Source organism: Phascolarctos cinereus, unplaced genomic scaffold, assembly GCF_003287225.1.
Source record: "Phascolarctos cinereus isolate Bilbo 61053 unplaced genomic scaffold, phaCin_HiC Scaffold_1;HRSCAF=81, whole genome shotgun sequence".
Taxonomy (NCBI): domain Eukaryota; kingdom Metazoa; phylum Chordata; class Mammalia; order Diprotodontia; family Phascolarctidae; genus Phascolarctos; species Phascolarctos cinereus.
In genome coordinates, this window is record NW_027555514.1 from 205,732,179 (window position 1) to 205,744,959 (window position 12,781).

Genomic DNA, 12,781 nt, shown 5'->3' on the forward strand with positions numbered 1-12,781 from the left:
CTGCTTTCTGCCAAACTGCTTTCTGGCTTTCCTACCAATTTTTGCAAGATGGTGAGTTCTTACTCCAAAATCTTGAATCTTTAGGTTTATCAAATGCTAGGTTCTTATGGTCATTTGCTATGTTATGTATCTAATCTATTCCACTGATCCACCACTTTATTTCTTAGTACCAGATTGTTTTTGATGATTAACACTTTGTAATATAGTTTTAAATCTGGTACTGCTGGGCCTCCTTGCTTTCCAAATTTTTTCATTGATTCTGTTGATATTCTTGACCTTTTGTTCGTCCAGATTAATTTTGTTATTATTTTTTCTAGCTCTGTAAAATAATTCTTTGGTAGCTTGGTGTATATGGCACTGAATAAGTTTACATTAACTTAATATAAAATTGTCATTTTAATTGTATTGGCTTGGCCTACCCATGAGTAATCCATATTTCTCCAATTGTTTAGGTCTGTCTTGATTTTTATAAAAAGTGTTTTGCAAAAAAAAATTTTTTAAGTGTTTTGCAATTGTGTTCATATAGTTGCTGGGTTTGTCTTGGCAGGTAGACTTCCAAGTATTTTACATCATCTGAAAGTATTTTAAATGGAATTTCTGTATTTCTTCCTGCTGGGTTTTGTTGGTAGTATATAGAAACTCTGATGGTTTGTGTGGGTTTATTTTATATCCTGCAACTTTGCTAAAGTTGTTAATTGTTTCAACTGTGTTTTAATTGATTCCCTAAGGTTATCTAAGTATACCATCATATCAACTCATTGCCTATTTTTCTCCTTCTAATTTCTTTTTCTTGTCTTTTTGCTATACACAGCTAGCAATTCTAATGTAATATTGGATAATAGAGGTATTAATGGAAATCTTGCTTTATGCCAATCTTATTGGGAAAGCTTCAAGTTTTCCCCTGTGATTGTTAATGCTTGTTCGTGGTTTTAGAGAATTACTACTTGTCATTTTAAGAAAGGGTCCATTGATTTCTGTGCTTTCTAATGTTTTTAATAAGAATGAGTGTTGTATTTTGTCAAAAGCTTTTTCTGTGTCTATTAATATAATCATATGATAATCATCCTTATTGATATGATCAATTATGTTGATAGTTTTCCTGATATTGAACTAGCCCTGCATTCCTGATATAAATCCCACCTGGTCATACTGTGTGCTTTTCATAATGTATTTCTATAATCATCTTGCTAGTATTTTATGTACAGCTGAAAATACTAATAAAACAGATAAAGTTAGCTAATGTAATTTTCAAAAAAATACACGGAGACACACTAAAATGTATCAAAAATGAAAACAGGCTCACAATAATTGAAAAAGAAATTGTCAGAAATGAACTTGCCCAATTACATGCTAACAAAACAGAAATGGATAAATATACCAATATTAGAAAAAGAATGAAACAAGTCATATATTAAATGCTCCCAAAGAAAAAATTCCAGGAGCATATGTATTCACAACTGAATTCTATCAGACATTCAAAGAACAATTAATTTTAATACTGCATAAACTTTACAGTAATAATAAGAGACCCTTCCAATTTCTTCCTATAATAGAATGTATGACCTTGATAACTTTATGAGGGAGAGAACAAAGGAAAAAATAACTACAGACAACATCCTTAATGAGCATTGATGCTAAATTCTTAAGATGCTTTTAATTTTTTTGCAATTACATGTAAACATTTTTAACACTTTAAAAAATTTTAAGTTCAAAATTTTTTCCCTCTGTCTCTCCCTCCCCCCTTATCAAGAAGGCATTCAATTTGATATAGGTTATACATGTTCAGTCATACAAAACATATTTCCATATTAGTCATGTTTTAAAAGAGAATACAGACCAAAAACACAAGTAAAAGAAAGAAAGTTTAAAAAAGGATGCTTCTATCTGCATATAGACTCCATTAATGCTTTCTCTGGAGGTAGATAGCATTTTTCATCATGAGTCATTCAGAATTGTCTTAGAGCATTGTGTTGCTGAGAATAGCTAAGTCATTCACAACTGATCATCATACAATATTACTGTTATTGTGTAGAATGTTCCCCTGGTTCTGTTCACTCAGTTTGTATCATGTAAGTTCATGTAAGTCTTTCCAGGCTTTGTTAGATAAAATATTGCAAGTACACTACAACAATATGTTAGAAAGTCTATACGCTATGGCCAGGTTGTGTTCATACCAGGAATGCAGGTTTATTCAACATAAGGAAGAGTATAAATATAATAAATCATATTTAACAATTTCAATTTAAAAACCACATATATCAATAGATGTTGAAAATCTTTTTACATAATCCAGCATGTTTCTATTAAAAATTCAAAAATTGTAGGAATAAATGGACTTTTCATAATTATAGTAAATAAAATCTACCTAAATACAAAAGCAAACATTATATGCAATGGAGAAAAGTTTGAGGCCTTTCTAATAAGATCAGGGTGAAGCAAAGATGTCCATTTTACCACCACTGTTACTTAACTTGGTGCTAAAAATGTAGATATAACCAAAAAAAGAAAGAAAGGAAAAGCAATTGAGGAAATAAACAGGCAAAAGGAAAGCAAAATTATAACTTTTTGAAGATGATTTGATGGTGAACTGGAGAATCCTAAAGAGTCGACCAATTAATTCATACGGTTGTTAATTTCAGCAAAGTTGTAAGATGTGAAATAAATCCACATAAATCATTAGCATTCTTGTGTACTGCCAACAAAAACCAGGAGAAAGAACTAGAAAAAAACACTCCATTCAAAATGACTAAAAAAGCTTTCAAATATTTGAGAGTTTCTCTACCAAGATAAACCCAGGAACTATATAAATATTAATTGCTGGTGGGTAGGTTGAGTCAATATAATAAGAATGATTACTACCTAAATTAGTTTACTTAGTCAGTGCTCTATGAATCAAACTACCCAGAGAATATTTCATAGAACTAAAAAAACAATAATAATAATTGAATTAATATGGCTAATAATGAAAAATGGGAAAGAAAAGAAGACCTATGTGTATAAAAATATTTATAGCAGGTATTTTTATACTGGCCAAAAGTTGGAAACTAAGGAGCTGTCCCCCTATTGGGGAACTGCTAAACGTATTTTGGCATATGAATGTAATAGAATGTTATTACGTCATAATAAATGGTGAAATGGTCAGTTTCATAAGACATAGGAAAGACATCTTTGAACTGTAACTTGAACAAAGTTTAGTGAACAGAACTAGAAGAACAATTTATACAGTGACAACAATAACATAAAAAAATTTTTGAAAGACTTTAGAAATACAATCAGTTCAATGGTAAACTACAAATCCAGCAAATTGAAAATGGAACACTTTACTCACTTCCTATCAGAGAGGTGATGAACTTAAAATGCAGAGAAAGATACATTTGGGGCATGGCCAGTATAGAAATTTTTCATAGTAGACTATGCATATTTGTTATTGTGAGTATTATTAGGCAGAGGTGGGAGGTATTACTGTTCAGTTGGGGTGGGGGAGGACACTGGAAGGGACAGATGTGAAAACAGATATATATACATACATATATGTATTTTTGTTTAATTTTTAAAGAAGTCATAGGTCTATCCCCTATCCCATGTACATATAAATAATTATATGTATATTAATATGTATTTAAAGAGAGAGAAGCAAAGGGACATATATGTATGTATAGGTGTATTTAGATAAGATAGATATGTGGTTTAAGAAATTCACTCTACCAATGCAGTTTAGCACATTTTCTGCTGTTTGTAGTCTTAGAAGGTTATCTAGAGCATCCAGAGGTTGAGTCCAAGATCACACAGTCAATACATGTTAGAGACAGGACTTACATCCAGGTTTTCCTGTCTTTGACACTGGCTCTTTAGCCACTATATTTTGTGTGTGTGTTTGTCCAAATACTATACCCACTTCCCCACCCCCCTGTGCTGGATTGAGATTCATACAAAGTGTCCTAGAAGTCTTAAAACCACATTAAAACTTTTGGACACCCTGTGTATACATGTACATGTACAGTACATATGTGCCTCAAGAGATAATATGTGTATATGCATGCATACATGTGTGTTTATGTATGTGTATATGTTTGATCTAGCATGTTGGTGGGGGCAGTATTTTAACTTGATAATTAAGGGAGAGGTTGTGACCAAATTGATGACACTTGAGGTTGTGAACCTGGATTGACAGAGAGTGATAGTACCCTCAATAGTAATAAGAAAATTGAGAAAAAGGGAAGCTTTGAGGGAAACAGATGAAAAAACAGAACTCTGTTTTCGACATGTTGGGTTTAAGATACCTATGAGACATCCAGTTTGAGATGGCCGAAAGGAAGTTGCAGTTAGTGATGCATGACTGGGATTCAGAAGAGAGTTTAGAACTGGATATATAAACCTAGCAGTCATTTGCATAATATCATTTAGCTCATGGGAGCTGATAAGCTCATCGAGTGGTTTACCTATTTCTATTCTATATATCCTGGATACTAAACCCTGATCAGAGATAGTTGATACAAAATTTTTTTTCCTAGTACACAAATTTTGTTTTCACATGGCATGACTTATTCTTCATTAACCCTCTCTGTCTCTTAATGGTTGCTGTCTCCTTTTTGAATAAAATTTTAATCTATTTTAGAATTTTACTAGGAATTGACATCAAATTCATTGGCTTGTAGGTTTGATGTAACTGCTTACTTTCCCTTTAGGAAGCTTTTGACAGGTTTTCTATCTCTAGTTTTTGGACAACTCTTTTGTTAAAAAATTGAAGGTATGACTATAGTGGTAGGTAGCTGAAGTGTGATGATAATGAAAGTCTTTGGAGGAAAAAATTACAAGATCTGTGACAGCATTAGAATTTAGAGTAAAAACACTGTATTTGTTTGTACTGTAATTAAAATCCTATTGTGTTACAAGCCTATTTTTAGTTCCTTCTCAGTGCATATTTATTCTGCTCATTATGTTAATGGAGCCTAATTTCTTATACCCATGTAGTTGTTGTTTAGTCTTTTCAGTCATGTCCAACTCTTTGTGACTCCATTTGGGCCTTTCATAGCATAGCTACTGGAGTGGTTTGCCATTTTCTTCTCCAGCTTATTTTACAGATGAGAAACTGAAACAAACAGGGTTAAGTGACTTGCCCAGGGCCACACAACTAGTAAGTATTTGAGGCTACATTTGAACTCAGGAAGACTCATCTTCTTGACTTCAGGCTCAGCGCTCTATTTACTGTGTAGGCCTAATAACTATGTAATATGTGACTTCAATTCTTAAGAAAATATTCCATTATTATGAGTCATACTCTTAGGGAATTTCTATAATCATTCCACCTCAGTTTTTCTTCATTTATCATTTTTTCACTATGCAATATATAAATAGTTCCTTTTTCTAGAGTGTTGTTTAGTGCTTTCAAATATTTATGGACCATTATTCTTTCTTAAATTTGTAACTTAGCCAAAATCTTTGTACTTAACCACTTAATCGTCTGTCATAAATTACTACTTCCCTTCTCATTATTGTTTTGTTACTGTTTTCCATATTCTCCATTTTTCTCCATTGAATTTTCCATGATTGAGGTGCTTAGAACTGAATACAGTGTGTCTGCTTCTTTCTTACTAAAGGATTGCGATCGTTTGATCCTATTGTTGCTGTTAGCTTCCTACTCTTAGGTCTTTTCTGATTGCCCTCCTTTCTAGATGATTTTTTTGCTATTACATGGCAATCACATTCTTCTCCCCTTGTCTGAAAAGAATTACTGTAAATTTCTTATGTTTTAACTAGTATTTTTACCTGTTTTCAGGTAAAAATATCCTTTTGTATCTTGATTGACTTTTTATTTAGATTTGATTAGATGTAAATCAACTGACTTTAAAAGATTAAAACCTGGGGGAAAATTAGGTGGCTTATAGTTATTGTACTTTGTTCTAAGATTGATGCTCATGCTTCTCCTCTCTGTCCTCACAGATGAGAAAGGTGCCTGTTTAGAATACAAAAGTTCCCTTTTTAAGCTCCCGGTAATCTCATCCTTAAGGTGATGTTGCACACTGACTTCTGTTGCTGTAATGATAGTACAAAGTAAGACCTCAAATAGCTGTGTATTGGATAGTTTTGATATTAGATAATTCAGACCTTCATATTTTCTTTTCTTTAAATATAAAAGACTGTAGAAGATTTATTTTATTAAATATACAAGTTCTTACACAGACTTTTCTACACTTTCCCTCTCACCCCCATAATTTAGGTGCTTATGTAATGAAAGTCCACACTAAGATAAAATTTAGTAGGTCAAAGGTAGGGAAAAAAATCGAAGAATTTCAGGAAAAGGTCACATACAAATCTTGATAAACCTCATATTGCTACTTTTAAAGGATAGATAATGAGTCCCTCAAGAAGCTCCCACAACTCCCTCATATTTTTAGGATAAAATACAGATTTCTAATAGTGTCAGAAGGGTCACAGGAGTCCCAGGGGAATAGTAAAGGGTAGTTTTAGTATTATAGGTGCATCTTAGCTTAATGAAAGCTCAGTATATCTCAGGGTGAGAAAATCAGCCAATCCTAGAGATGAGAATAGAAACTTTTAGTTCCAGTGGGAAAGAGTAACCTCTCAAGGTCAAGGTCCTCTATAATTGATTTGATTAAGTTGGTTGTTCACAATTATTCTTCGGACAACATTGCCTTTGCTATCTGCAACATCTTCTTGGTTCTGCTCACCTCCCTTTTCATTATTTCATGCAAATCTTTCCATATTTCTCTAAAATCATCCAGATCATCATTTTGTATAGCACATTCCATCACAATCATATCCTACAACTTGCTCAGCCATTCCTCAATTGATGGGCATCCCCTCAGTTACCAGTTCTTTGCCACCACAAAAAAAAAAAAGCTGCTATAAATATTTTAGAACATTTAGGCTCTTTTCCTTTTCCCCTGATCACCTTGGGAAATAGACCTAATAGTGGTATTACTGGGTCAAAGGGTATACACAGTTTTATAACTCTTTTGTTATAAAAGAGTCATAAATATAATCATATGAGTTATCACTTTTGTTAATGATATAATCAATTACATTAATAGTTTTCCTTAAGTTAAGCAATCCCTGCATTCCTGATATAAATCCCACTTGGTCACCATATAGACTACTTTGTGATATATTGTTGTTGTCTCCTGGCTAGTACTTTATTTAGAGGTCCAGTAATGCTTAAATTATCTCTCCTCAGTCTATTTTCTGGCTTACTTGTTTTTCTGATGAGATATTCCATGTTTTCTGGGTGGGTTTTTTTTTTCTTTTGACTTTGTTTTCTTGATGTCTCATAGCGTCATTAGCTTCCTATTGCCCCATTCTAATTTTTAAGGAATTATTTTCTTCAGTGAGCTTTTGTACCTTTTTCCATTTGGGCTATTCTGGTTTTTAAGGAGCTCATTAGTGAATTTTTGTACTTTTTTTTTTTTTATCATTTTGCCAATTGGGTTTTTTAAGTTATTTTCTTCAATATTTTTATGCCTCTTTTAGCAAGCTGTTCTCTTTTTCATAATTTTCTTGCATTACTCTCTTTTCCTAATTTTTCCTCTACCACTCTTTTTTTTTTTTTTGCTTTTAGGCAATTGGGGTTAAGTGACTTGCCCAGGGTCACACAGCTAGTACGCGTCAAGTGTTTGGTCTGAGGCCAGATTTGAACTCAGGTCCTCCTGACTTCAGGGCTGGTGCTCTATTCACTATGCCACCTAGATGCCCCCCTCCACCACTCTTATCTCTTTCTTTAACTCTTCCAGGAATTCTTGTTGAGCTTGTGACCAATTAACACTTTTCTTTGAGGCTTTGTTTAGCTGTTTTCATGTTGTTGTCTTCTTTTGAATTTTTTAATTGATCTTCCCTGCCACTATAGTAGCTCTTTATGGTCAAGTTCTTTTGTTTTTGTCATTTGCTCATTTTTCCAGCCTATTTCTTGACTTTGGACTTTATGTTAAAGTTGGGCTCTGTTCGCCTGGCATTGGAAAGATACTGTCCCAAGCCTCAGGCTTTTTCATGCTGTTGTTTTCTGAGCTAGTTCTGGGGGTCTGCAAGTTTGCTTCCTAGATGGTGTGATCCAGGGAGAGGTGTGGTCACTGGTCTCCTCATCTGTGCTCTCGTCTTTACCTAGAAAGTGTCCCTGCTCCACTGCAACCACAGGAGCTAGCATTCCTCTTGGCTCTGGGATCATGACTGCATTCTCTATTCTCCTACAGTCACAAGCATTAGTCTTCCTCTCTGCCTTGGGACCCCAGTGGGGCCCCCTGTTCCCTTGTTACCCACCACAAGTGCTCCTCTCCCCTCTAAAATTGCCACCCAGAACTGAGTATGGACAATAGAGTTACCAAATAGTGTCAAGCCCTACATGCAGTGTCAGCAAAGGTTCTCCTATAATCTCTTTCTGACCAGTTAGTTGTCTGACCCTTTTATCATCTCTGGGCTAGGAGATCCCAAAGCTACACAATAATATTTTAAAATGCATAAAATATGTAAGATTATAAAGGAAACCAATTATATTGAGATGCACTTATGAAAAAAAATTTTTATGTTCACTGACTTCCCCCCATCAGTTAAGAACCCATTTTATATAATAGTTTGGTACATTGAGCACATTTGGATGTGGATTAAATGCTTTGATGTTAGATGATGAATGTCTGTTCCTTTTGCCCTGATTGCTTATAGTCAACAGCACTGATGTTTCTACTGGGATCATAGCTAGAAAAATGCCTCTATTTCAAAGGCTTACCAGGGCTTTGGCTGCTTGAATTTTTGACTACCCTTCATGAGGAGGAGTGTTTAACAAATGTCTTTATTGATACCAATTTTTTTTCATATGTGGTCATCTATAATAGTTTTTAGCTCAGAAAGGGTATAGCACCCACAAAGGAGAACTTGAGCTCAAATCCAGTCTCAGACCAAACACTTGGCACTTACTACCTGTGTGACCCTCAGCAAGTCACTAAACTCTAATTGCCTAAACAAAAGAAAAAAAGTTAACTGAATGTTAAATTTTCTGATGTTACCTGAGTACTTGCCTTGTAAAACCTGACTGGTTCTTTTTAAAATTTGATGGATGTGAATTTCATGTTATTATGTATCTTTTGTATATCAAGGAATATTGGAATATCAAGTGTCATATCACTTTAGTTCTTTATCAGTTTAAAGTGATACTCATAAATTTATATCATTTTGTTTTTGCCACTCGTTTTCAGACACATTCAGAATATGAGTGAAATCAAGACCGATGTGGGTCGAGCTCGGGCATGGATAAGATTATCTCTTGAAAAGAAGCTCTTATCTCAACATCTCAAGCAGCTGGTTTCTAACCAACCACTAACTAAGTAAGACCAGTTTTCTCTCAAGAGTTCTCTTTTACAGGACAGGTAGGTGGTACAGTGGATAGAGCATCGGCCCTGGAGTCAGGAAGACCTGAGTTCAAACCCAGCCTCAATCACTTGACATTTACTAGCTGTGTGACCCTGGCCAAGTCACTTAACCCCATTGCCTAGCCAAAAAAAAAAAAAGAGGTCTCTTTTGCTGTGACCTGCATGTTTGAAAAACAAATTAGTGAAATTATAAAAACTAGCTCATTCATTGTACCCCTCCCATGCATGTGTGTGCACATTGCATGAACACACATACACACACACAAACACACATTTGGGCAGTTAGCTCTCTTGTGTATATTGAAACAAGTAACAGCCTTAGGACCAGACCCATTCTGTGTACAACAAGCCTGCTCACTGCTGGCCCAAAAGCTATGGTAAGCAGATGAGGAGCAAGTAAATTCTGTAGTAAAGGCCCTCTGAGGAGTGCTTACCCACAGGAAGATGGTCCTGAGAAAGGCCTTCACATTCATTCTACTTAAGTATATTAACGGTTGATGTTCTGCCTTTTACTTTGTCAAAAAACCTAAACTGAATCTATCTTCCTGAGATGATGCTAAGTTGTTAGATAAGAGGATACAGACTTTTAATTCCCCATAATGACATCTGCACAAAAGAATTTAATGAACTTTAAACATACACAGTCCTTTAGAATCATATTGTATCCACACATTCCTTTGTTTGATATAGTATTTCTAGAAATAGCCCTGTGAGCATTTGCCTCCTGGTTCCAACATAGTAGATCCCATTTGGGAGACTAAAAATGTGAACTATTGCACACTCATGTAGTTCCAAGTTGAAAATGAATCATGAAATCCGTTATCCCAACATCAGTCCTTGTATTTACTTTATATATTGCTATCTAAAATCTGAAGCAATGGTGTATTTAACATAAGAATTTTTTAGTAGGTTTAAAATCATGGTAGTCAGTCTTCTGAAGTAGTGTTCTTATCTTGCTATTTGACAGGAAACTTTATAAGCGTTACGCCTTTCTGCGCTGTGAAGAAGAAAGAGAACAGTTCCTATTCCACCTCCTTTCCCTCAATGCCGTGGATTACTTCTGTTTCACTAGTGTATTCACCACAATCAGTGAGTTTGGAAATGTAGGGTCATATATTATATGTCATATGTCATATATTGGGTCAATATATCAATGACTCAAAAAATTGGTTGTATTTTGGAAATTGGGGCCTATCTTAGTGTGGTATACATAATCTAGATTGTAGTAGAAATGGAGTGTTCAGGCTCATCACTTATTTTGTTACAAAGTGTACATTGTATATATTATAGATTGCCTGTTTTCAAAGACTTAGAATATATATTTCACTGAACAGTAGGCACCTCAGAATCTTATCTCAAGGTCCTCTTTATGAGCACAAATGCTGAAGTACCTACTTAGAGATAATTTTAATTAATAGAATATCTGATAATAGTTTACTATACTGCATAATGAATACCACCAAAAGCGTCTTTATTTTTTAGGTTCTTTTTATTTGTTTGTTTGTTAATGGTATGACTGTTGCTGATTATTAGTTTTCATGAGTATTAAAAAGTACTTATTATGAAGTACTCAGCCTTATCATTCTGTGGGTCATTCTGTATCCCACTACCCAATATCTCTAAACCAAGAATGCTAAATGTCACCAGGAAAAGTCACATAACTCTACTAACTGCATAACTACTAACTACCATAAATTCCTATGATGTATTTTTATAACAAAAAGGTTGAAAGTGGGCCACTAGGAGTCTTAAAGGCATCCTTTTAGAACATATTTAGAATATAAGTTTAAATAACTGAAGCTGATCTATTTAGTTATCCTACTAAAGTAGGACCTTTCTGTAAGTGAAAAAAATAAGAAAGTTGAAATCAATAAACTCTGAGAATCTTACTGTGTGAGAGCATCCTACAATTATCTGTGGGTTGCTGACAGTCTTTAGAGAGTCTTTTTAGTTTTCACAACTCCATCGGCCTTCATCTCCTTTGGAGGAGGAAGTAAGGCATAAAAGACTGGAAAGATACAAACTGCCTCCTGTACCTGGAATGCAACTCTTCCTCTTAGATTCCTTTGTTTTTTTCAAAATTTTGCTCAAATAACACCTTCTCTATGAACTCATGCCATTAGTGCCCTCCCTCCTCTACAAAAATGTACTTTGTATTTACTTTGTATATATCTATGTATGTACTATTTCCCCCAGTGGAATGTAAACTCTTTGAAGGCAGAAACTATTTCATTTTTTTCCTTTGTATCCCCAGCATTTAGCACAGTGTTTGGCACATAGTAGGTACTTAATAAATGCTTGTTTATTGACTACATCCATATACCTGATGGCGCTTTTAATTCCAATTAATTCAAGGAATGAAAGAGAAGCAAGCACCCAGTTTCATGCATCATCAGTTTCCAGGGGCATTTCTATCTCATCATCGCTTGAGCCATCAAAGCCTGATCTTTTCATTGGTGCCTTCTTTTCACTAAGCCTTTTTTCTTTCAGGGAACATCAGTAGTTCAGTACAGAAAGGATCTTTTACATAAAATAAAGAGTTAAATGTAAGTTTGGATGTGGGCACTGCCCTCATCCAGTAAATTCAGATATCTTTTCATTCTCTAAGGAAGTTTTATAAGAAAGGCCTCCTGATCTCGTAAGTGACAAGCAGATAGGGATAGCTAGATGGCACAGTGGATAGAGTTCTTGGCCTGGAGTCAGGAAAACATGAGTTCAAATGCAGCCTCAGACATTTACTAGCTATGTGACCTTAGACAAGTAGTGTAATTTCTGTTAATCTGTTCCCTCAACTGTAAAATGAGGATAATAATAGCATCTACCTCCCAGTGTTTTTTGTGAGGAAAAAAATGAGATATTTGTAAAGCACTTAGCACAAGGCCTGGCACATAGTAGGTGCTATGTAAATGCTAGCTACTATTAGTCTTATTAATAATAAGAAGACTATCCTAAGAGTGCTCTCTCTCACACACACACACACACACACACACACACACACACACACACACACACACACACACACAAAATCAAGTGTTTCCAATCTACTAAAATAGTATATCACTGAGTAGTCTTTGGTTTTGATGTTTGTGAATGTTCCCATTAATTTTAACTACCCTTCCCATGCACTTTTAAATAAGGAATGATATCTAAATTGATGGGTTTTATGTTGCTCTATGGCTTATAAATTTGATTTAAAGATTTTTCAAGTATTCTGTGTCATGGGATGGTGATCCCCTAGTGATATGTTCTTTGAATAGACTGCAGGTGTATTTGAAGGTGGCCAATTTCAGTGGAACTAGTCTAACTCTTAGATTTGGGGCTGGATGGAACCTTATAGTTTTTACCTACTGCTCCTTTTTTACATGTCACCTGAGATGATATTCAGATCTAGAAGGAAGATGCTACTGTTT

The 12,781-nt window shown here is 34.6% G+C and overlaps 1 protein-coding gene across 1 annotated transcript in view; it reads left to right on the forward strand.

The window, feature by feature from the left end:
• The window catches only part of DENND5B (DENN domain containing 5B), a 213,158-nt gene that overhangs the window by 170,928 nt on the left and 29,449 nt on the right, over positions 1 to 12,781 (forward strand). Inside the window, 2 exon segments of the mRNA XM_020975818.2 lie at positions 9,198 to 9,326; positions 10,339 to 10,460. Coding sequence (XP_020831477.1) covers positions 9,198 to 9,326; positions 10,339 to 10,460 — 251 coding nt within the window.